Source organism: Mustela nivalis (genome assembly GCF_964662115.1).
Source record: "Mustela nivalis genome assembly, chromosome: 8".
Lineage (NCBI taxonomy): Eukaryota > Metazoa > Chordata > Mammalia > Carnivora > Mustelidae > Mustela > Mustela nivalis.
In genome coordinates, this window is record NC_139027.1 from 79,251,954 (window position 1) to 79,278,303 (window position 26,350).

The following is a 26,350-nucleotide window of genomic DNA, read 5'->3' on the forward strand; positions in this document are numbered from 1 at the left end:
GGTGTTGTACAGTATAGTGATTGGAAACGTTAATGCATAATGCCATGCTTACCGTAGGCATACCTACCATCTACCACCATACATTGCTATTACAATATTATTGACTGTATTCCTTATGCTGTGTTTTTTATTCCTTTGACTTTTTCCATAACTCAAAGCCTGTATCTCCCACTCCTCTTCACCTATTATGCCCATCCCTCTACCCACTTCCCTCTAGCAGCCATCATTTTGGTCTCCGTATTTGTGGAGATCTGTTTTGCTTTTTATTTATTTACTCATGTTTTGTTTTGTTTTCTTTTTAGATTCCACATGAGTTTAATCATACAGTATTTGTCTTTTTTCACTTACCGTATTACCCTCTAGGTCCATCCATGTTGTCACAAATGGCAGGATCTCATCCTTTTTTATGACTGTATAATGTTTGATTGTATATATACACCACATCTTCCTTATCCATTCATCTATTAGTGGACACTTGGATTACTTCCATATCTTGGCTATTATAATGTTGCAGTAAATAATGGGGTGCATATATCTTTTCAAATTGGTGTTTTCATTTTCTTTGAATAAATAGCCAGTAGTGAAATTACTGGATCATACTGTATTTCTTTTTTTTTTTTTTGAGGACCCTCCCTTAATTGCACCAGTTTACTTTCTGGGGTGCCTGGGTGGCTCAATCAATAAAATATATGCCTTTGGCTCCAGTTGTGGTCCTGGGAGCCTGCTTCTTCCTCTCCCATTCCCCTTACTTGTGCTGTCTTTTGTAAAATAATTAAAATCTTTAATTTAAAAAAGAAAGTGGTCCGGTTTCATTCTTTTATATATAGTAACTAGGTTTCCCAGGACCATTTATTGACTAGATTGTCTTTTCCCCTTTGTAAAGTCTTCCCTCCTTTGTCATAGATTAATTACCCATGTAAGTGTTGGTTTATTTCTGGGCTGTTCTGTTCCATTGATCTGTAAGTCTGTTTTTGTGCCAGTATTGTACTGTTTTGATTATGTAGCTATGTAGCATATCATGAAATCAGGGATTGTGATACCTACAGCTCCCTCCTAACCCTCCCCTACCCCCCACAGGCTTGCTTTGGCTATTTGGGGTTTTTTGTGTTTCCATGTAAATTTTAATATTAGTTGTTTTAGTTTTGTAAAAAATGTTATCACCAAACATTTTATAGTGGCTGCAACATTTTTACATTTTCACCAGCAATGTAAAAGGGTTCTAATCTCTTTATATCTTTGCCAGTGCTTTTGTTGTTGTTGTTGTAGTTATCCTAGTTGTTGTGAAGTGGTGTCCCATTGTAATTTTGATTTGCATTTTCTTGGTTACTAATGATGAACATCTTTTTTTATGTATTCACTAGCAATGTGTGTGCCTTGTTTGGACCAATTCTATGTTAGTCCTTTACTCATTTTTAAGTTGTATTTTTAAGGTTGAGTTTTAAGACTTCTTTGTATATTCTGGATACTTCTCAGATACATGATTTGGAAATATTTTCCTCCATTATGTGGATTGTTATTCATTGTGTTGGTAGTATTCTTTTTACAAAAACAAAACAAAACATAATTCTGATGAAGCCTCTCTCTCTTTTTTTTTGGTCATTGATGTTGCTTGTACTTTTGCTTAGTTTAGAGTCTATTGCCAAGTCCAAGGTCATGATGATTCACCTGTATTTTTTTTTTCTTAAGAGTTCAGTTGTTTTAGCTCTGAAATTTAGGTCTTTAACCCATTTTGTCAATTTTTGTTTATGAGATGAGTTAAGGGTTCAGTTTCTTTTATATGTGAATATCTGGTACTGGTACCATTTGTTGAAGAGACTTGCTTTCACTATTAATTGGTCTGGTCAGTTTTGTCAAGTCCACTGACCATGATGAATGGATTTATTTCTGGAATTTTTATTCCTTTGGTCTTGTTGAGCCTTATGCAGGTAACACCATATTTTGATTACAACAGTGTAAATTTTCTTAAATGAAGAGTTTCAAACCCAGAAAAGTAGAATGTTTTGAACCCACATGTGTCCATCACTCAGCTTTAAATATTACAGATGGATGACCTTGTTTCATCTATATTCTCCCTACTCCGTTCTTTCCTCCTCATATTTTTAAAAAAGATTTTGTTATTTTAGAGAGTGAGTGTGTGTGCATGCACCCAAGTAGGAGGAGAGGCAGAGAGAGAGGGACAAGCAGACTCAGCTGAGTGTGGGGCTCAGTTCCACAATCCTGACATCATGACCTGAGCCAAAAATTAAGAGGTGATGCTTAACCAACTGAGCCACCTTCACCCCTTTCCTCATCATTTTGAAACAACCTTAGACATTTGCAAATATTTCAGAAGGTTACCTAATCAGTTGTAAGAAAGATTTTATATCTTAACATTTCTTTTCACTTGAAAAATTCTCATACAGTAGAGTCTTTGTTCAGGTAAATGAAGTAGCATTACACTTTTCTCTTAGCAGGATTTTTAACTGAATTTGTTTCAGAAAATTCAACTTGAAAGTTCAGTGATCAAGATAAATTCAATAATTGTTATAGTGGTAGCATGGTTTTTCTTAAGCTGCTCTGATGAACCTGCCTTCTGTATTATATGAAAGTTGTAGTTGCTATTCCAGAATAGGGCTTTTTCTTTATTTAATAGTATTAAGAATATGTTACATTTCTTGGTCGTCATTCATTGTAGAAGGTAGGAAAGTAAGTTGGGCATACAAAAAGGAGTTTTTTTAAAAGAATCTTACATTTTACTACAGCAAATAGTCCTATGTACAGATAATACAGTGAGGAGATGCAGAGAGAATGTGGAATTTAGTTTAACTAGGGGAGTGCCACCCTTCAGATTGTAAATTTGCCTCTCCAAATTATTATGTATGTGTCTTTCATATTCCTTTCTAATTAAAACTGCCCTCAGAGCAGGACAAATTGGAAGGAACAGGAGCATGTTTTGTCTCAAGTACCAGGATGAATGACAAAAAAATATCCAGGATACTCATTTGCTTCTCAGTTGCCAAATAATTCTGCAGACAGGTGCAGCCTGACCATTCTACTGATAGTGTTGTTCAGCAAGTTGGTTATTGAGAAGTACCCTCTCCTAAGAGTAGTTCCCTGCATAAAATTTTTGTTAATATCTATTTGGTTATGCCAGCTACTACACAGAGTATGTTAGGTGGAAGTAATACTTTTACCAGTGATTAAAGGCTACAGAAAACAAAGGCTACAAGTTCACTTTATTTATTTATTTGAGAGAGAGAGCAAGCGAACGTGTGGGGACAAGCAAGGGGCAGCAACAGAGGGAGAAGCAGGCTCCTTGCTGAGTAGATGCAGGGCTCAATCCCAAGACCCCAGGATCATGACCTGAGTTGAAGGCAGATGCTTTAACCCACTAAGCCACTCAGGCACCCCTAGAAGTTCACTTTGAGTAATTGCTAAATGTGCTCAATTTGAGCAGTTGTTTTAGACCATAAATTGTGTCCTTTCTTAAGATACTGATTCAGAATGTTGGCCTAAATTATCAGAGCATCTATATATATATATTTATAGACATAATACTGGGTATAAACTTATATTTCTTATGCAAGTATAAGACCCAAAATACTTGTATCAAATAGAACTGTAATATTTTTAAAAGTTCAGGTTTGTGGGGCACCAGGAACTATAGCATCATTTCTGCCATAGTCTATTGATCATTCACACAGCCCCATGTTAAAGTGAAGGTGACAGATCCCCATCTCTCAGTGTCTGAGAAATTTTGAGCCAGATTGTTAAACATCCACAGTGGGTAGAGAGACACTGAAGAAGAGGGGTTGGTAGGAGAAAGTCTTAGGAAACTTGAAGATTTTGAACTGTGGAATAGTTTGGCCAGAGTTGCATTTTCTGTGTTCTTGTCTAACTTTCCATTAGACTTCTCAGTGGAAAATGCCTGTCATTATGAAATTTACCAATTTTGGAATTGAGATTTGCACACAAGGGCAATTTTCCTTTTACATTTTTTCAGTGAACTTCTTTTGGGTAATGTTTTGTGTCTTAAAGAGTCTTTATTATAGTGATCTCAAATAAATTGTTTTATTTTTATATTTGATATTTAATTCCAAGAAGCCAAATACCTGAGTATATGCTTATACACACAGTTAATAAAATAAAAATATTTTATCTATTTTAGACAAAAGGAGAGAGATGGAGTGAGCATGAGCAAGAGGGGCAGAGAGAGAAGGAGATAGATTCTCAGGCAGATTCTGTGCTGAGCGCAGAGCCTGATGCCAGGCTCCTTCTTAGAACCCTGAGATCATGACCTGAACCAAAGCAAGTCAGATGCTCAATCGACTGAGCCATCCAGGCTCCCCAAGAAATACCATGTTTTTAAAAGATTACATTATAGTAATATTTTAGTTATACATTATATCATGTTAACAGAAATTAAGGTATTAGAGAATATTATAGATTTGTTCTTAATTTTCATAACTTATAAAAACGGGTAAATGATCTATATGACGTTTACATGCTTTTAACCATACCTGTTTAAACTTATGAATGCACTCTAACTTCTCAACTCTTCTTACAGCATTATTAGAAATGAAAATTAATACTTTTTGAGATGCAGTTGGCAGAAAATTCACAAGTTTCCAGGATGCAGTTGATAAGTTTTGATAAACGTATACAGTTGGTGCATCCTTCACCACAGTAAGGATATAGAATATTTCCATTAGCCCAAAAAGTTCCTTTATGACCGTTTATAGGCAGTGTTTTTTCCCTGCAACTGGTTTTTGGCCAGAAATCACTGTAGTTTTTTGTTTTTGTTTTCTTCTCTTTCTTTCTCACAGTAGTTTTTTCCTTTTTCCAGAAATTCATAAAAGTAGAATCAGTGTATGTAGCCTTTATTGGCTGGCTGAGTTTCATTTAATATAATACTTCTGAAATTTTCCATGGATAGGTAATGATTTGTTTATAAATTATCCGGTAGATGGATATTTAGGTTATTTCTAGCTGCTTGTGATTATGAATAAAGCTGCTATGAACATTTGAGTACAAGTCTTTGTGTGGACATATGTTTTCATTTCTCTTAGGTAAATACCTAGGAGTGGGATTGCTGGGTCATATGGTAAGTGTGTATGTTCAACTTTAAGAAACTGCCAAACTGTCTTCCAAAGTGGCTGTGCCATTTTTACATTCCCTCTAGGGATGTGTTCCAGTTGCTCCACATCCTCTCTCAACACTTAGTATTTTCAGTCTTTTTTTAGTCATGTTGGTGTCTGTGTAGTGGCATCTCATTGTGGCTTTAATTTACATTTTCTTATGTTAGAGATATTGACCATCTTATTATATGTTAATTTGCCATTTTTGAATCTCATTTAGTTAAGTGTTCAAATAATTTGTCCATTTAAAAAATTACATTAATATTGGATTGTAGGACTTTTAAAAAATATAGATAAATCCTTCATCAGATATATGCATTGCCAAATTTTTTTCCTCACTCTGGCTTGCCTTTTTATTTGACACAGGTATTTCAATTGAAACTTTTAAAATAATTGTAGATTTACATGCAGTTGTAAAAAAATATCACAGAGAGGTCTTTATACCTTTTACAAGTTTCCCCACTATGGTAACATCTTCTAAAACTGTACAGTACCACAACTTGGATATTGACATTGATAGAGTTCACTGACCATATTCAGGTTGCTCAGTGTCATTTGCATTCATATTTAGTGCTTTATAGTATTATCACCTGTGTGGATTTGTGTGTTCACTACCATAGGCAAAATACAGAACATCACTGCAGGGACCCCTCATATTGTTCACGTATATGAATAACCATATTCATCTCGTTCTTGTGACCTCCACTTCCTTACCCATCCCTAACCCCTGGTAATCTTGAATCTGTTAAACATTTGTAAAATTTTTTCTTCTGAAAATGTTGTATATATGGAATTATGTATGTTTGTAACTTTTGGGGATTGGCTTTTCTTCAGTCAGCCTAATTCTCTTGTGATTAATGGAAGTTGTTGCATGTGTTGATAGTTCTTTACATTTTATTGCTTAATAGCATTCCACAGAATGCAGATGAACAGTTTAACCTTTCAGCCATTTAAGGACATGTAGGTTGTTTTTGGTTTTTTGTTACCGCAAATGAAGCCACCACAAACATTTGTGTAGAAGTTTCTGCATGAGATAAATTTTCATTGCTCAGGGATAAATGTGCAAGAGAGCAGTTGCGGGGTCATATGGTAAGTACGTTTTAGTTTTTTAAGAACATGGCAGACTTTTTCAGAGTAGCTGTGTACCAGTTTACATTTCTAGCAGCAATGTATGAGTGATCCAGATCCCATATATCCTCACCAACATAGGTTATTATCACTGTTTTTTGTCAGGAGAGTATTCTCATTGGTGTGTAGTGATTTCAGTTTGCATTTCCCAAATGTCTAATGATGTGGAGCATCCTTTATTTGCTGTATGTAAATGCTCTTCAGTGAAATTTCGTTTCATGCATTTGTCTGTTTGCTAATTTACATTATTGGGATTTTTACTGTTGAGTTTTTGGAGTTATCTGTACATTTTAGACCCCAGTCCTTTTCCAGAATGTGGCTTACAAATATTTTCTCCCTTTCTCTGGCTTGTTTTCTCATTCTCTTCAGATGGTCTTTTGCATAACCAAAGTTTTTGATTTTGATGAAGTCCAATTTATTTTGGACTGTACTTTTTTAATTTCAGGAAGTCTTAACTGCTTAGTACTAGATCCCAAAGGTTCTTTTTTGTTTTTGTGTTTTGTTTTGTTTCGGGTTTTTTCCCCCCTAAAAGTTATATGTTTTACATTTAGGTCTGTCATGTATCTTAAGTTCATTTTTTGTATAACTAGTGAATTTGGAGGTTTGGTGGTGTTTTTGTTTTTTTTGTATGAATAGATGTTCATTTGCTCAAGCATCATTTGTTGAAAAGGCTATTATTCCTCTCTTCAATTGCTTGTTGCACCTTTTCCAGAAATCAGTTGTCCATACTGATTTCTGGAAAAGGTGCAACAGTATGGACTTGGGCCATACCTCTCTGGGGGCTAGTTTGAGATTCCCTCCTCATTTCTATTGGTATTTGTTTGTATGTCTGCCAGAACCACAGTCTTGGTTATTCTAGTGACATACTTAGTCTCAAAATCGGCTTAAGTTTTTTACTTGAGTCATTTCCTAAAATGTCTTGTTTGTTTGTTTGCTTGCTTGTTTTGGTTTTCTTTTTTTTTTTTTTTAATAAAGATTTTTATTTATTTACTTGACAGAGAGAGATCACAAGTAGGCATAGAGGCAGGCAGAGAGAGAGAGAGGAGGAAGCAGGCTCCCTGCTGAGCAAGCACCTGATGCGGGACTTGATCCCAGGACCCTGAGATCATGACCTGAGCCGAAGGCAGCGGTTTAACCCACTGAGCCACCCAGGCGCCCCTTGTTTTGGTTTTCTGTATGAATTTTAGAGTAGTCTTATGTATATTGGCTATGTCCCAAAAGTCTTGCTGGAATTTTGATTGGAATTGCATAAACTTGAATGTCATTTTGGGGGAGAATTGACATACTGTGTTAAATCTCCTAGTTCATGAATATGGTATATCTCACCATTTTAATAAGGTTTTGTTGAATTTCTTTCACAGCATTTTGTAATTTTCAGCATACAAATTAGATTTATAGCAAAGTGTAAGATTTATAGCAAAGTGTTTTCTTTGAATTGTTTGTAAATGATGGTCATTTTTCCTTATCTTTGAGAAGACTTCAACATATCACTGATAGTGACCTTGATCATTTGGCTGTATTTGTCACACTTTTACATTGTAAAATTACCTGTTGTTTCCCTTTTTCCATACTATATTTTTCAAAAGCAAATCACTGTGTGTTGCTTATACTTTAGTGGGAAATTCCTTGATGATGGCATATCAGTGTAACTTACTTAGAACTCTTCTGTGTGAGAGACTTGTCTCATCCCAACTTATTCATTTATCTCTAACAGTGTGGACTTGGAGATAATATTTTATACTTTGGCTTATAATCTAGTATTGCTACTTTAATTAAGAAATTAATTTGTTCCTCTTCTTGACCATTGAGTGCACTTTCACTTTCTATATTCCTTTGATTATACACTCATTGTTTTGGGTAGCGGTGGGAGGGGTAGGTAGGAAGGACGAAACAAATGATGCTTGAGCAAATGGACATCTAGTCATACCAAAAAAAAAAAAAAAACCCTCCAGACTCACTACTTATACAAAAATAACCTCAAGATACATGACAGACCTAAATGTAAAACATATAACTTTTATGGGGGAAAAACCCCGAAACAAAAGAAAACACAAAAACAAAAAAACCTTTGGGATCTAGTACTGTTCTCTTTTTTTGAGGTGAGTTTTTCCATCTTGTCATTCTGTCCAGAGCAGACTTGACCCTGTTTCAAGTCTCCAGAGCAGAACAGATGAATGAGAGAACAAAATACTAAAATGGCACTTACTTTTTGGTATTATAAGATGCTCCAGGCTTACCCCAAGCCTAGAGTCAGCTATTTTGCATTCTTAGCAGCAAATGATATTGTCAGTTTCTTGGATTTTAGTTATTCTGATAGGTGTGAAGTTCTGTCTCCTTGTTTTAATTTGGAACAGTCCAAGATGGCAGAGGAGTGGGAGACCTTAGTTTTGTCTGGTCCCAGGAGTTCAGCTAGATAGCTATAAATCATTCTGAACACCTGTGAACTCAGCCAGAGATCTAAGATAGAATAGTTGCAACCCTACAAATAGAAAAGCAACTAACTTTTGCATGGTAGGAGGTGCAGAGAAGTGAATTCAAGGCAATATATTAGAAGATAAACCGGTGGAGGGGGGTGGGAGGGAGCCTACGTAAGGCAGCATGGGAGTGATATAGCCGTGGAACACAAAGTCAGAACTTTTAGAAGTCTGCTGTGGTGAGGGATGTCCCTGTATAAAAGGTGTCCAGGTGGCGACACTAGGGCGGAATCCTAGGTGGGACAGTGTGGTCTCAGGATCCCTGGGGGCTCAGGAAGACCAGGAGTACGTGAGTGTGGCAGGGTTCCCATTGGCGCAGGGAAGCTGGCTGTAATCAGGAAGCCCAGGAGTGGCCTCTCAGCCCCAGGTTGCCGTTGGCTAACCAGTCTTTGAGCAGGGACCCAGTAAGAGGCAGAACTGCAGTGAGTCACATGCCCCTCCCATCCAGGGGTGGTGCAGGTGTATACCACAGGGTCTGCAGAGTTTGGAGACTTGAAACAGGGTCAGGTGTCTGAGATAAACATGCTTGGTCACAGGTTCGGTGAACAGGAGACATGACTGCTTTTCCCTGAGGGCACAATGACAAGTGGGGCCCAGAGCTTTTAGCTCTGGGGCTGGAGATTAGGAGGCCGCTGTTTTCACTCTCATCCTCTAAAGCTGCACTTTCTAGAAAGCCTTCAAGGAACGAAAGCCTCATGGAACAATCTGGAGCTGTTTGCTTAGCCTGGCCCCCTGGCAAGGGTGGTGGCAATTTTGCCCTGTGCAAAGACATCTGAGAATCAATGCAATAGCCCCCGCCCCCCAGAAGATCGGCAAGAACATCCAGCTAAGATGAAGTTTATGAATCATAGAGAACTGCAAAACTCCAGAAAATAATATATAGAATTCGTGTTTTTTTTCCCCTCATGATTCTTTAATCTTTCAATTTTAATTTTTTTCACTTTCCTTTTTCAACCAATTTCTTATTTTGATTTTTTTAAAAAATCTTAATTTTCATTTTTACAATTACATTCTATCCTTTCATTGTATTTAATTTTATTTTTGTATATGTATAAGTTTTTCTTTGTTTATAATTTTGTGATGCAATATCTTTTAACAGACCATAATACACCCAGAATCTAGTGTATGGCTCTGTTCTTCTCACCTGTCTGATCATATTCTTTTTTTTTTTTTTTGTTAGTCTTATTTAACTTTCATCCTTAACCATTACATTCTGTCTTTTCAATGTATTTAATTTTACTTTTGTGTGTTTACGTTTTTCTTTCTTTAAAATTTTGAGATGTAGTTTCTTCTAACCTACCAAATATACTCAGGATATAGTATATTTCTTCATTCACCTGTCTGCTTATAGTCTCCCCCCCCCCTTTTTTTTTTGGTCTTTTGATTTTCATTTTTATAGTTACATTCTATCCTTTCATAGCATTTAACTTTATTTTTGTACTTGTATGAGTTTTTCTTTCTTTACACTTTTGGGGTACATAGAGGATTGAGAGTACTGCTCTGTTCAGTTCACTGGTCTGATTATATTCTTTTTCTTTCTTAAATTTTTGTTTTGGTTCTCTTCTGATTTGTTTAGTGTATATATCTCTGGGGTTGTTGCCATTTTAAATATTTTGTTCTCTCATTCATCTGTTCTGCTCTGGACAGAATGCAAGGTGGAAAAACTCCCCTCAAAAAAAGAGAACAGGAGGGATGTCTGGGTGGCTCAGTTAGGTGTCTGCCTTTAGCTCAGGTCCCAGGGTCCTGGGATTGAGTGCCACATCAAGCTCCTTGCTCTGTGGGGAGCCTGCTTCTCCCTCTACTTCAGCTCCCTCTGCTTGTGCTCTGTCTCTCTCTCAAATAAATAAAAATCTTGGAAAAAAAAAAAAAAGAAGAGGCAGTATCGACTGCCAGGGACTTAATTAGTATGGATATAAGTAAGATATCTGAACTAGAGTTCAGAATAACAATTTTGAAGATACTAGCTGGGCTTGAAAAAAGCATAGAAGACATGGTCCCAGGGTCCTGGGATTGAGTGCCACATCAAGCTCCTTGCTCTGTGGGGAGCCTGCTTCTCCCTCTACTTCAGCTCCCTCTGCTTGTGCTCTGTCTCTCTCTCAAATAAATAAAAATCTTGGAAAAAAAAAAAAAAAGAAGAGGCAGTACCGACTGCCAGGGACTTAATTAGTATGGATATAAGTAAGATATCTGAACTAGAGTTCAGAGTAACAATTTTGAAGATACTAGCTGGGCTTGAAAAAAGCATAGAAGACACTAGAGAAATAAAAGAACTAAAAACTAATCAAGTTGAAATAAAAAGCTATTATAATATGAGATGCAATTAAAAATGGAGGCTCAAACTGGTAGGATAGAAGAGGCCAAAGAGAGAATTAGAGAATTGGTGATCTAGGAGACAAAATGATGGAGAACAGAGAAGCTGAGAAAAAGAGAGTAGAAACAACTACTGGATCGTGAGGGGAGAATTTGAGAGATAAGTGATACCATAAAGCCAAACAATATTAGAATAATCAGGATCCAAAAGAAGAGGGGGGCCAAAAGCTATATTGGAGCAAATTATAGTGGAGAACCTCCCTAATCTGCGGAAGGAAACAGGCATTCAAGTCTAGGAGTCACAGAGAATCCCCCTCAAAAATCAATAAAAATAGGTCAACACCTCAACATGTGATAGTGAAGCTTGCAAATCTCAGATACAGAAAGTTGAAAGCAGCTCGGGACAAGAGGTCTGTAACCTCCAATAGTAGAAACATAAGATTGGCTTGGCTGCAGACCTATCCACAGAAACCTGACAGGAAGGGACTGGTGTGATATATTCAGCACACTAAGCAAGAAAAATATGCAGCCAAGAATACTATATCCAGCTAGGATGTCATTCAAAATAGAAGAGATAAAAAGCTTCCAGGACAAATGGAAACTAAAAGAATTTGTGATCACTAAACCAGCCCTGCAAGAAATATTAAAAGGGATGCTGTAAGCAAAGAGAGCCCAAAAGTAACATAGAGAGGAACAGAGACAATATACAGAAACGGTGACTTTACAGGTAATACAGTGGCATTGAATTTATATCTTTCAATAGTTAATGTAAGTGGACTAAATGTTCCAATGAAGAGACACAGGGTTTCAGATTTGATTCAAGAGCGAGACCCATTGATATTGCTGTCTGTAGTAGACTCATTTTAACCCACTGAGCCACTCAGGCACCCCTGTAGTAGACTCATTTAGACCCAGAGACACCTCCAGATTTAAAGTGAGGGAGTGGAAAACCATTTATAGTGCTAATGGACATCAAAAGAAAGCTGCGGTGGCAATCCTTGTATCAGACAAATTAGATTTTAAACCAAAGACTATAATAAGAGGTGAGGAAAGACCTGTATCATAATTAGAGGGTGTATCCAACTAGAAGACCTAATAATTGTAAATGTTTATGCCCTTAACATGGGAGAAGCCAGTTAGATAAAACAGTTACTAAAAAAGTTAAACACATTGATAATACAATAATATTAGGGGACTTTAACACCCCACTCACTGCAGTGGACAGATGTTCTAGGGAGAAGATCAACAAGAAAACAAGGGCTTTGAATGACGTACTGGACCAGATGGACTTAACAGATAAATTCAGAACATAACATCCTAAAGAAACAAATAGCACGTTCTTTTCGAGTGCACATGGAACATTCTTCAGAATGGATCACATCCTGGGTCCAAATCAAGCCTTAGTCAGTACCAGAAGATTGGGATCATTCCCTACCTATTTTCAGACTACAGTGCTTTAAAACTCAAGCTCAATCACAGGAGGAAAGTTGGAAAGAACTTAAATACATGGAGGCTAAAGAACATACATGCTACTAAAAGTGAATGGGTCAACCTGGAAATTAAAGAATAAAAAATTTATGGAAACAAAAAAAATGAAAACACAACTGTTCAAAACCTTTGGGATGAAGCAAAGGCAGTCCTAAGAAGGAAGTATGTAACAATAAAAGCTTTTCTGAAGAAACAAGAAAGATTTTCACATGAACAACCTAACCTTACACCTGATAGAGCTGGCAAAATAACAGCAAATAAAACATAAACCCAGTAGAAAAGAAAATAAAGATGAGAGCAGAAATCAATGAAACCAAAAGAACAGTAGAACAGATCAATGAAACTAGGAGCTGGTTCTTTGACAGAATTAATTAGATTGATAAACCCATGGGCATGCTTGTTAAAAAGAAGAGAAGGGACCCAAAATAATAAAACCATGAATGAAAGATCACAACTAACACCAAAACAGTTATAAGAATATATTATGAGCAACTATATGCCAATAAATTAGGCAGGTCCAGGAGAAATGAATGCATTCCTAGAGATGTATAAACTACCAAAAATGAAACAAGAAATAGAAAACCTAAACAGACCCATGAAGAGCAAGGATATTGAAGCAGTAATCAAAAATCTCCCAACAGAGTCCTGGGACAGATGGCTTCCCAGGGGAACCAGACATTTAAAGAACTAATACCTATTCTTCTGAAGCTGTTTCAAAGAATAGAAATGGAAGGAAAACTTCAAGGGTCTTTCTGTGAGGCCAACATTGCCTTGATCCCCAAACCAGACAAAGACCCTCACCAAAAAGGAGAATTACAGATCAATACCCTTGATGAACATGGAGGCAAAAATTGTCACCAAGGTACTAGCCAGTAGGATCCAACAGTACTTCAAAAGGATTATTCACCACAACCAAGTCAGATTTATTCCTGGGCTGCAAGAGTGGTTCAGTATACACAAAAGAAAGGACAAGAACCATATGTTCTTCTCAACAGATGGAGAAAAACCATTTGATAAAGTACAGTTTCTTGATTAAAACTCTTCACAGTGTAGGGATAGAGGGAACATAACTCAGTATCATAAAAGTATCATAACTCATCTTGAAAAGGCCCACAGTGAATACATTTTCAGTGGGGAAAAACAGAGCTTTTCCCCTAATGTCAGGATATATGGCAGTGGTGTCCACTCTTACCACTGTTCAGTATAGTACTAGAAGTCCTAGCATCAGCAATCTGACAACAAAAAAATAAAAAGCATCTGAATTGGCGAGGAAGTCAAACTCTCACTCTTCGCAGGTGATGTGATACTCTGGAAAACCCAATAGACTCCACCCCAGAATTGCTAGAACTAAAGCAGGAATTCAGCAACATAACAGGATATAAAATCAACATACAGAAATCAGTTGCATTTCTGTGCACTAACAATGAGACAGAAGAAAGAGAAATTAAAGTTGATCCCATTTACAGTTGTACCAAAACCCATGAGGAATAAACCTAACCAAAAGGCAAAGAATCTGTGCTTAGAAAACTACAGAAAAGTCGTGAAAGAAATTGAGGAAGACACAGAGAGTGGAAAACGTTCCATGCTCATGGATTTGAAGAACAAATATTGTTCAAATATCTGTGGTACCTAGAGCAGTCTGTACTATTGTACAATAGTGCAATAGTCTATACTATAGTACAATAGTGCAATCCCTATCTCCTTTTAATTTGCATGTCTGTAATGACAAATGAGCATGTTCTCTTTCTTTTTTTCATTTATCTGTCAAGTGGCTGTTAAGATATTCATATTTTAATTGGATTCTTTTTTATTGTTGATTTTTAAAAGTTTATTTTTCCATATTTTGGTACGTGAGTACCAGTACTTGAGTATTTGAGCCAGTACTTGAGCCAGTAGTGTCTTGCAAATATAGGCATACCTTAGAGATACTGCACATTTGGTTCTAGACCAATGCAATAAAGCACATCAAATCAGTTTTTTGGATTCCTAGTACATATGAAAATTATGTTTATAGTATACTATATTGTGTGAAAACAATAGCATTGTCTAAGATGATGTATATATATTAACTTAAACATATTTCATTGCTAGATAATGCTAACCATCATCTGAGCTTTCAGCAATTCATAATTGTTTTGTTAGAATCTTGCCTTGATATTAGTGACTGCTGACTGATCACATTGGTTGATAGTTTCTGAAGTTTGGAGTGGCTGTGGCAGTTTCTTAGAAGACAACAGTAAGGTCTTTCGATTGACTCATGAATCCGTTTTCTGTGGCATGCAATGCTGTTTGGTAGCCTATTACTCGCAGTAGAACTTTCAAAATTGCAACAAACCCTGTTGCTCCTTTATCAATGAAGTTTATGTAATACTCTGAATCTTTCATTGTCATTTCAACAGTCTTTGCAGCATCTTCACCAGGAGTAAATTCCATCTCAAGCGATCATTTCTTTGCTCATCTCTTAGCAGCAGCTCCATCTGTTAAAGGTTTTATCATGAGAATGCAGCATTTCAGTTTTATCTTCAGGTTCCACTTCTAATTGTAGTTCTCTTTCTACCATCTGCAGTTACTTCCTTTACTGAGGTCTTGAACCCCTCAAAGTAATCCATGAAGGTTAAAATCAGCTTCTTCCAAATTCCTATTAGTATTGATATATTTGATCCCTTCACATGAATGATAAATGTTTTTTTATTACCTAGAATGGTGGATCCTTTCCAGAAGGTTTTCAGTTTTCTTTGCTTAGATCCATCAGAGGAATCAGTCTATGGTAGCTATAGGCTAACAAAATGTATTTCTTACGTAATGAGACCTGGTAAGCCAAAATTATTCTGATCCATGAACTGCTATGAAATTTGTATATGGCATCTTCTATTATAAGGCTGTTTTGTCTACACTGAACACCTGTTGTTCAGTGTAGCTACCTTCAATAATGATATAAGCTTGATCTTCTGAATGACTTGCCACAATTTCTACATCAGCACTTGCTGCTTCACCCTGCCCTTTCATGTTACAGAGACGGCTTCTTTCCTTAGGAAACCTCATGAACCAGCCTCTGCTAGCTTCATACTTTTCTTCTCTAGTTTCCTCCCCTCTCTCAGCCTTAATAGGATGGAATAGAGTTAGGGCCTTCTTGATTAGTCTTTGGCTTAAGGGAGTGTTGTGGCTGGTTTCATCTTCCATCCAGGCCACTAAAACTTTCTCTGTATCAGTGATGCATGGTGGTTTCACTTTTTTTTTTTTTCTTTTTTAATCATTTGTGTGTTGACTGGAGAAGCACTCCTATTTAAGAACTTACGTTTTGCATTTACAACTTGGCTTACTGTTGGGTACAAGGGGCTTAATTTTCAGCCTGTCTTGGCTTTCAGCATACCTTTTTCACTGAACTTAATCACTTCTAGCTTTTGATTTAAAGTGAGAGATACCTTCCTTGAATACTTAAGAGGCTAATGTAGGGTTATCAATTGGCTTAATTTCAATATCGGTGTGTCTCAGAATAGGGAGTCCCAAGGAGAAGGAGAGATAGATACATATAGATGTAGATATCTATATATATGGTGGAAATGGCTGGTTGGGTCTGAACACAACATTTATTAAGTTTGCTGTCTTATGTGGTTGTGATTTGTGGTGCCTCAAAACATTTAAAATAGTGATGTCAAAGATCAAAGATCACAGTAACAAATATAATAATAATGTAAAGGTTTGAAATATTGTGATATTTACCAGAATGTGACACAGAGGCACAATGTGAGCAAGTGCTATTGGAAAAATACTCCAGGCAGTCTTGCCACAGCCCTTCAGTTTGTAAACAGTATCCATGAAGCCCTATAAAGGAAGGTGTGCTTGTATTTTCTCTTTCTCTTACTGTGTGGTTTGTGTTTTCATTTTCTTATCAGTAGCTTTCTAAACAGAAGTTTTAAATTTTAATAAAGTCTAAATTACCATTTTTTTCTCTTGTGAGTTCTGCTTTTAGTTTTTGTTTTATCTTTTTTTTTTTTGAGATTTTACTTACTTATTTGACAGCGAGAGAGGGAACACAAGCCGGGGGATGGGAGAGGGAGAAGCAGGCTTCCAGCTAGCAGGGCTCTGGGCAGGGCTCTGAGCAGGGCTCTGAGCAGGGCTTGGGACCCTGACCTGAGCCAAAGGCAGCGCTTAACGACCGAGCCACCCAGGTGCCCCTGTTTTTTGTTTTATCTTAAACCTCATTTCCACACCCAAGATCCAACAGATTTTGTATTTTTTTTAAACTCCATTGTCTTGATAGTAAGCTTTATAGTGAGTCTTGAAGTAGGGTAAAGTCCTCCAACTTTGTTCTTCAGTATTGTGTTGACTATTCAGTCTTTTGCGTTTCCATTTAATGTGTCAAGTCAGTTTGTTGATATTTGCAAAGCGGTTGAATCTGTAGATTAGAGTGAAAAGAATTGACAACTCTATTATCTTCTACTGCATGATCTTGGACCATTTGTTTGTTTGTTTAGGTCTTGATCTCTATTTCTTGTTTGCTGAATATTTTTTATATGAATAGGTGTTAGGTTTCATAAAATTTATTTGGTGTGGCAGTTAATATCATACGTTTTTTTTTTTTCCCCCATAGCCTGTTGATGTGGTTTATAACATTGCTTTTCTTGCATTCCTAAAGTAAATTCCTCTTGGTTTTGATATGTAATCTTTTTTTTTTTTTTGCACTTACTAAGCAGTTTTTTTTTATTAATTTTAAAAATTTTTAAATAAACATAAAATGTATTTTTATCCCCAGAGGTACAGGTTTGTGAATCTCCTTTACACATTTCACAGCAGTCATCATAGCACATACCCTCCATGATGTCCATATCCCCACTACCCTCTCCCATCCCCCCTCCCCCCAGCAACCCTCAGTCTGTTTTTTGAGATTGAGTCTTATGGTTTTCTCCCTCCCCATCCCATCTTCTTCTTCTTCTTCTTTTTTTTTTTAATTTTTAATTTTTTATAAACATACATTTTTATCCCCAGGGGTACAGGTCTGTGAATCGCCAGGTTTACACACTTCACAGCACTCACCAAAGCACATACCCTCCCCAATGTCCATAACCCCACCCCCCTTCTCCCAACCCCCCTCCCCCCAGCAACCCTCAGTTTGTTTTGTGAGATTAAGAGTCACTTATGGTTTGTCTCCCTCCCAATCCCATCTTATTGTAATCTTTTTTACATGTGGTTGGTTTGATAGTATTTTTTTTTTTGAGACTATTTGTACATGCAGATATTCATCTGTACCTTCTGTCTTTATCTAGTTTTGCTACTGAATAATACTGGCCTCAGTGTTCTGTTCTTTCTCCCTCCCTCCTTCCCTCTCCCCTTTCTCTCAGTTTCTCTCTCAAAAAAGTTTGTGAAGGATTGAAGTTAATTCTTCTTCTTCTTCTTCTTCTTCTTTTTTTTTTAGATTTTATTTATTTGACAGAATGCACACAGACGGGGGAGAAGCTGGCTCCCCACCAAGCAAGGAGCACAATGTGGGTGGGACTCAAGTCCAGGATCTGTGACCACAACCCGAGCCAAAGGCAGAGGCTTAACTGGCTCAGCCACCCAGGCATCCCTGAAGTTAATTCTTTAAATGTATCATAGAATTCATCAGTGAAGCTGTCTGGGCCTGGGTTTTTCTTAGTGGGAATCTTTTAAGTTAATGTTTCAGTTGCTTATTAAAGGTGAATTCAGATTTTCTGCTTTTCAGTCAGTTGTAGTAGTTTGTCTAGGAATTTGTCCATTTCATCTAAGTCATTGAATCTGTTGGCAAATAGTTGTTAACAGTATTTTTTTTTAAGATTTTGTTTATTTATTTGAGAGAGAGAACACAAGCGGGGGAGTGGGAGAGAGGGAGAGAGAAGCAGACTTTCCTCTGTGCAGGGAGCCTGATGTGGGGCTTGATCTCAGGACCCTGGGATCAAGGTCCTGAGCTGAAGGCAGACGCTTAACAGTTGAGCTACCCAGGCACCCCAGCAGTATTTCTTGTATTCAGATCTTGCATATCTGAAACAAATTCCTATTGGGGATAGTGTATAACTCATTTTATACATTGATGGATTCAATTTGCTACTATTTTTTTTTTGAGGATTTTTACATCTTTGTTTATGAGCGATACTGTAATTTTTTCTTTCACTGTTTTTGGTTTCGATTTTTGGGCAATGCTGGCCTCACAGAATGAGTTTGTAAGACTCTGCTTTTATTTTCTAGAGATCGTGGAGAAATGGTATAATTTTTTTCCTTAAGTGCTGTAATTCACCAGTAAAATTACTTGGGACTAGTGCTTTCTTTTGGAAGGTTATAAATTAGTGATTCAATGTGTTTACAATATACAGGCCTTTAAGGTGAAATAAAGGATAGTATTATAGCTGTACATCAAAAGGATAAAGAAAAAAGATACTTTGAATAGTCTCTGTACACATGAATTGATAATTTTGATGAAATAGATTAAGTTCTCAAGGTGTTGAAACTCACCATGGTGAAATAGACAATTTGAAGAGCCTGATGATGCTTGTTAAGGAAGTGGAATTTATAATTTAAAATGTCCTGAAAAATAAATCTCCAGAATCCAACGGTTTTACTGGAGATTTCTACCAAGTATTTATAGAAGAATTAATAGCAGATCTGTATAATCGTTTCTGGAAAGTGGAAGAAGAGACCCTTCCAGATGTCTTTATGAAAGTAGTATTACCCTGATTTCAAAGCCAGTTGAAAGTGTGTGCACAACAAAGAAAACTACAAGCTGAAATCCTTATAAATCTAGATCGCGTAAGTTGCTAGTGAAATATTGCAAATAGAATTGAGTACAACTACATTATGCACTTTACCAAGTGGAGTGAATTCAGGTGATGAAAGATATAGAAACTGATCAATGTAATACACCCCATTAACAGGTTAAAGAAGAAAAATTATTACACCAGGTGATGCATAAAACAGTTTTTCTATATTTATTTGATACAGAAAGCTTTTGACAAAAATACATCACCCATTCAGAATATAACTCAAAAAACTAGAAATAAAGGGAAGCTTTTTCAGTTTGAAAAGGTATCTACAAAAAGCCAGCAACTTACATATTTAGAGGTGAAAAACTCTTAAGTTTCCTCTGAGATTGGAAATAAGGCAAGGATGTTTGTTTTCACCACTGATGTTCAGCATAGCACTAGTTGTACCCAGTGCAATAAAGAAAAAAGAAATGAAGGAACACATCAGAAAGGAGTAAAACTCTTCTCATATGCAAACGGCATGATGCGTCAAGAAACTGTCCATTTTATTTATTTATTTATTTTAAAGATTTGATTGATTTGTCAGAGAACACAAGCTGGCAGAGTGGCAGGCAGAGGCAGAGAGGGAAGCAGGCTCCCTGCAGAGCAAGGATCCTGATGTGGGACTCTATCCCAGGACCCTGGGATCATGACCTGAGCTGAAGGCAGCGGCTTAACCAACTGAGCCACCCAGGTGTCCCGAAACTGTCCGTTTTAAAACTTTAGAACTAATAAGTGAGTTCAACAAGGTTGCAGTGTAACAGATCAACATAAAACCTAATCATATTTTTGTACATTAGTAATGAATATGTAGAAACTGAATTCTAAAATCTCCAATTATTTAAAAAACAGTAGTTTTGTGAAAATTTCAAAACACTGATGGAAGAAATCCATGATGTAAATAAATGGAGAAACATACTGTCTTCCAGTCTATGAATATAACATAATGAAGGTGTTCTTTTCAAATCTCTTTGTATATAATTAATCAAATTTCTAAAACTGTATATAATCAATACAATTTCTAAAATTCTAGCAAGACTTTTTTTATAGATACATAGAAGTTTATTCTAAAATATATTTGAAAAGTCAAAGTTAAGAATAGGTAAAACAGTTCTCATAATAATAAAGGGAGAGAGTCATTCCACCTGATTTCAAAACTTACTATATAGGTCCATTAATCATGATTGTTAATATCAGAGGGAGACACACACAGATCAGTAGAGCAGAATACAGGACTCAGGAATAGCCCTATGCAAGTACAGCTAAGTGATTTTTGACAAAAGCACAAAAGCAATTTAGTGTAGGATGGATACTTCAAAATGTAGCTGGAGCAGCTGAGTTCCCATAGGTTAAAAAAAAGATTAAAATGGATCATAGATTTAAACATAAAACATTGAAGCACACAACTGTTAGAAGGTAACAGGTTTTATTTTCAAGTCCTAGAGCATGGTGAAAAATTCTTAGTCATGACACTAAAAGCATGATTCATAAAGAAAATTTTGATAAAGAGCATCTCATGAAAATTAAAATTTTTCCTTTGATTATAAAAACCCTGTTAAAAGATGAGCTACAGTCTGGAAGAAAATTTATATAAACCGCATTTAACCAGTGAACATAAAACTAGTTCTCAAACATTCAGTCAATCCAATTATAAAATGGGCAAAGGATACAAACAGACATTTAACTAAATAGTACATATGAATGGCAAGTAAATGCAGGAAAAAATGTTTTAATTACTCTAGCCCTTTAAGGAAATGGAAATGGAAACTAGGATGAGGTATCACCACATATCTGTTAGAGTATCTTGAACAGTAGCCGTAATATCAAATACTGGCTGGGATGTAGGACAAAAATGGACATCTCCATACATTGCGTTGTGAATATTAAATGGTAAACTCACTTTAGAAAATAGTTTGGGGGCGCCTGGGTGGCTCAGTGGTTTAAGCCTCTGCCTTCGGCTCAGGTCATGGTCTCAGGATCCTGGGATTGAGCCCCGCATCGGGCTTTCTGCTCAGCAGGGAGCCTGCTTCCCTTACTCTCTCTCTCTCTCTCTCTGCCTGCTTCTCTGCCTACTTGTGATCTCTATCTGTCAAATAAATAAAATCTAAAAAAAAAAAAAAAAAGAAAGAAAATAGTTTGGCTGTTTCTTAAAAATCTACGTATAACTTTTTTTTTTTTTAAGATTTTATTTATTTATTTAACAAGAACAGAAAGTGAGAGAGGGAATACATGCAGGGGAAGTGGGAGAGGGAGGAGCAGGCTTCCTGCCCAATATAGGAGCCCAATATAGGGCTCAATCCCAGGACGCTGGGATCATGACCTGAGCCGAAGGCAGACGGTTAACGACTGAGCCACCCAGGTGCCCCAGTCTACATATAACTTTTAATAGCTTTATTTTTTTAATTTTTTTAAATATTTAACGTATTTTTATTTAACAGACAGAGGTCACAAGCAGGCAAAGAGGCAGAGTAAGAGGAGGAAGCAGGGTCCCTGCCGAGCAGAGAGCTGTACAAGGGGCTCAATTCCAGGACCCTGGGACCACAACCTGAGCCGAAGGCAGAGGCTTTAACCCACTGAGCCAACCAGGCGCCCCAATAGCTTTATTTTTTAAAGTCACTAAGTTAAAACATTTTTATTGTTTTGATAGAGGAATGTGGCCTGTGAAAACACAGTACAACAGAAAATGGCTTTTTATTTCTTTTAATCGGTAGTAAGTTTAGGATAAAGGATTAGGGGCTGTCATAGGAAATATTAATAGGAATGTTATAGCTTTGTTAAAGGGAAGAGTAAGTGGTTTGCAGAAAGGTATACCTATAGAAAAATACTTCTATAGAATCCATAAAGGTTTTAAAGCTTTTTTTACCAGCATGACTAGATTTTAGATTTGAATCTTTGGTTTATTGAAATCTTAAAACTGTAGTTTGTAGTGGGCAGGTATAGAAGTAGTGCTGAGAGTGTAGGTATCAAGTTTCAACTGATAACTGTGTGTGTGTTACTTTCATTCCTGTCATTGTAATATCTTTGGCTTTTTAGGACATCTTCCTGAGTCTGGGGCAGTTACTTCTGTAAATATTGAAGGAACACTTCATAAACCATTGTGGTTAAGACTTAAGTTGTGTTGTGTATCACTGATACATTTTGTTAGGTATGTTTAAATTTTTAGACAACTTCAGAAACATGATGATCTCCTATTTTTAAGGAAGGCAGCACAATTTTGGTGTCAGATTTGGGCCATGAGTTCCTGGTGTGCTATTTTCTAGTCTTTTGTAAATTCTTTTTTATCTTTGTCTTTAAGCTTAACTTCATAGAGTTGTTATGAGGAGTAAATGATACATAGTATATATAGTGGTTGATCAGCACAATGCTTTGATGTATGAAAAGCACTCAAAAACTATCAGTCTTGGGGTGCCTGTGGGTAGCTCAGTTGGTTAAGTGACTGCCTTCGGCTCAGGTCATGATCCTGAAGTCCCAGGATCGAGTCCAGCATTGGGCTCCCTGCTCAGCAGGGAGTCTGCTTCTCTCTCTGACCCACCCCCCTCTCATGCTCTCTCTCTCTCTTATTCTCTCTCTCTCTCTCAAATAAATAAATAAAATTTTTAAAAGAAAGAAACCATCAGTCTTTCATTACTAGCCAGAAGAAGCCTCAGACTCAACAGCATACAAAGGTAGTCCTATATACTGTTATTGGAGATGTTTGTTTCAGTAATATTTATCATAGAGATAAATAAAAACAAATGACTGCTATGGAAATATAGCTAGTCATAAGCTATTCTGATAAGACGAATTTCGTTCAGGTGAGAGCTGACAGATTTTTGGAGGTGAGGTGCCAAGCTTCTGTCATTAACCATCTTCCCATTGCACCTTGTTTTTAGAAGCTTCTGTGGTGTGAAACACTGGCAGAGATGCCTTTGGAGATAGTGCTGGTTGATACTTGGCCAGGCTTAGATTTCTGTTATGGAATGGGACCTAAGGGATAGTTCTTGATTCTTTCCCATCTACATACAACATATCCAATTGGTCACTTAAATGCTGCTGATTGATCCCCTCAGTATGTATCTTACATCATTTTGCCTGCCACTGCTGCAAGTCAGGTTCATTATTTCTCATTATAAATAACTATAAATAAAGCTCTCTAACTGGTCTTCTGCCTCCTGACTAGTTGGGATTCTAGTCTTCCACTCATACCAGAGGTAGATTTCTAAAGATTTTAATTATTTATTTGATAGAGATTACAAGTAGGCAGAGAGGTAGGCAGAGAGAGAGGAAGGGAAGCAGGCTCCTGCTGAGCAGAGAGGCTGACGTGGGGCTCCATCTCAGAACCCTGAGATCATGACCTGAGCCGAAGGTAGAGGCTTTAACCCACTGAGCCACTGCCCTCGACCAGAGGTAGCTTTCTAAAATGCAAATTTAGTTATGTAAGGAGAGTTAATAGTCTGTTACTGTGGAATCAGAACTTTTGGGTTCAAATCCCATCTCTGCCTTATGTGATCCTAGGTGAATTCTCCCAGCCTTGGTTTCTACATTTATTAAAAAGGGTAACTACTCAAATTGGGCCCACAGTCTCTTGGAAAGATTGCTGAAAATACCGTGTCTAGTTCCCATCCTGTTCCTGGGTCCCTTGATCTTAGGTTGGGTCAGGAAGTCCATAACTTAAGAAAAATGTCTTCTCAGTTGGTTCAGATACCCTTTTATGAGTCTTCTTAAAACATCATGTACTTCATCTTTAGGTTTTTATACTTCTTGTGTCTGATATATGCATACCTGCTTTGTCCAGCTCCTTCAGTACTTGGTTCCAGGCTTGTCCTCTGCTAGGAAGTGTCTGACTTTCTGATTGTGGGTTTCATGCTTCAGGAAGTCCTCTCCAATGCAGTAGTTCAGTGTTATATAACTTTCTCAAGTACACTATCTAAAATATAAGACAAAAGAATTAGTTCTGGACAGCTATTATAAAAGCATAAATTCCTTCATTTCTTGGCATTTTGCAGTTCCTGTTTTATTGATTTGCTGTTTTCTTCTAAGATCCTTGAGAATAAATTTTGTATCCTCATTGTTTTTATTAATCTTAAAATTATATTTATCATATACCTAAAAGTTATTCTCAAGAAATTTTCTTTACTGAAATGAAGCATCTTTATAACAAGGTATGCAAAGTGGAGGGTCATGTTGCATGAAGTCTTTGTTTTCTTTGTTCTTTTTCTTAAGATTGTATTTATTTGTCAGAGAGAGGGTGAGCATACAAGCAGGGGGAGTTTAAGGCCGAGGGAGAAGCAGGCTCTCCACTAAGCAAGGAGCCCGAAACGGGACTCAATCGCAGGACCCTGGGATCATGGTGTGAGCCAAAGGCACATACTTAACCGATTGAACCACCCAGGCATCTCAAAAGTTTTTGTTTTCTTACTGTATCATTTTATTTGGATTCACCTACCTTTCATACTTGTACATTTCAGACTGACTGACCTCCTAGGTTTTCTGTAGTTTAAACTGAAACATAATTTGGTTTATTCCAGTATATGAAGGTGAGGACACTGTGGGATGGAACTGGAAATGAAACCAAGAATATAAAAGATTATGAGCAGATTTGGTTCTGGGTTTTGGATATTTTATGTGTTTTATTTAGTAAATCATTCCTGATTCATTTAGATTTGGATGTGTGGTCATGTTTTGCTCAAGGCATTCAAACTTTGTGCATCTTAGTTTTCCTGTTGGCAAAATGAGATAATAGACTAGATGGTCTCTAAAGTTCTTTCCTGCTCTAAAATTTCTACTATTCCAAGTCAAAATGAATAGCTCTTCTAGTATTTAGGTGTTGCTATTAATAATAAAATAATAATACTTGGTTTTATTGTTTAATCTCTCTCCATTTTATAAATAATTTGTCTCAGGCACACATCAAAAAACTTCGGTATCAACAAAAGTTAATTTCCTTTCCTTGTTACCTCGATTTTCCTGGAGCTGTTCATTATAGTTCTTTCTGATTCGAGTGTAACTTTATTGAAACAGATGCAGAGAGGCTGATTGGTTAGTAGATATAATTCAGATATTCTCATCAAAGAACTTGCCAAATGATTTTTCTCAGTGGACTGCTAATACATGAGAAAAAGCAAAATGTGATGTTAATGTGATAGATTGTTTTGCTCTTGAGTAACATTTAGGTCTTCTTTGTTTTCATTTAAGTGCCAAGGATGACATTGATCTTGATGCCTTGGCTGCAGAAATAGAAGGAGCTGGTGCTGCCAAAGAACAGGAACCTCAAAAGTCAAAGGGGAAAAAGAAAAAGGATAAAAGAAAGCCAGACTTTGAGTAAGTATTTCAAATATATTTGATTTCTATAAGTTTTGGTATGAGATTGACCTATTAAGCTAATTCAGTGCCTTGTAATTAGATTTTAATCCTTTAATCCTTTAATTTTAATCAGATTTTAATCCTTTTCTAGTGAAGATGATATCCTGAAAGAACTGGAAGAATTGTCTTGGGAAGCTCAAGGCATCAAAGGTGACAGAGAAAGTGCTGCAGTAAAGGTGAAAAACAGACCATTGTTACCTATTTTGTGTCGGGAGCTGCTTTTGTAAGCTTTTGAGCAGTGTGAATATGTTTAAAGTTTCTATAAATTCTGATGCCAAAGAGGGAAAGGAAATAATGTGTTTTAAAACCTTTCACAGATTTAAGAACATTTTATTTGGGAATTTAAAGGTATTTTGTAGTATGTTGCCTAGTCATAAAATTGGTACATTGGAGATAGAACGTTTCTCATCTCCAGTGTTCTGTGTTCGTTGTTTTTCATTCTTTGAATTTGGATAGCCTCAGATAATGGGAAAGTGATAAGCATGTTTTTTCCTTTCAGTTTCCTCATAGGCTCTGTATGCCATGTGAGAAGGTAATGAATGTGAACTGATGATTAGTACTTCAGAGCACCTGGATTTTGAAATTTACAGTGAATGTCAAATGTGCCTGAGGCCTAGGCTAGCTTCTGGTATTTGGTTGAGTTTTATATTCTTATAGAAAGGACCTTATTTTGAAGTTGTTTTGAGAGTCTTTTCTATGTGTACTTAGTAAAATACGTGATTAAGAAGTCTATTATTTA

General features: G+C 36.7%; 1 protein-coding gene and 1 long non-coding RNA gene across 3 annotated transcripts in view; both read left to right on the top strand.

The window, feature by feature from the left end:
• Positions 1 to 26,350, top strand: part of EIF5B (eukaryotic translation initiation factor 5B) — an 81,629-nt gene that overhangs the window by 10,655 nt on the left and 44,624 nt on the right. For both annotated transcript variants that reach the window (XM_082747005.1, XM_082747006.1), the window contains exons 2-3: positions 25,444 to 25,569; positions 25,703 to 25,787. In XM_082747005.1, the coding sequence (XP_082603131.1) occupies positions 25,444 to 25,569; positions 25,703 to 25,787 (211 nt within the window). The remainder of the gene's footprint in view (positions 1 to 25,443; positions 25,570 to 25,702; positions 25,788 to 26,350) is intronic.
• Positions 9,880 to 12,765, top strand: LOC309872632. Its single transcript, XR_014316031.1, has 2 exons — positions 9,880 to 10,451; positions 10,705 to 12,765. It is a non-coding gene; the product is annotated as an uncharacterized lncRNA (long non-coding RNA).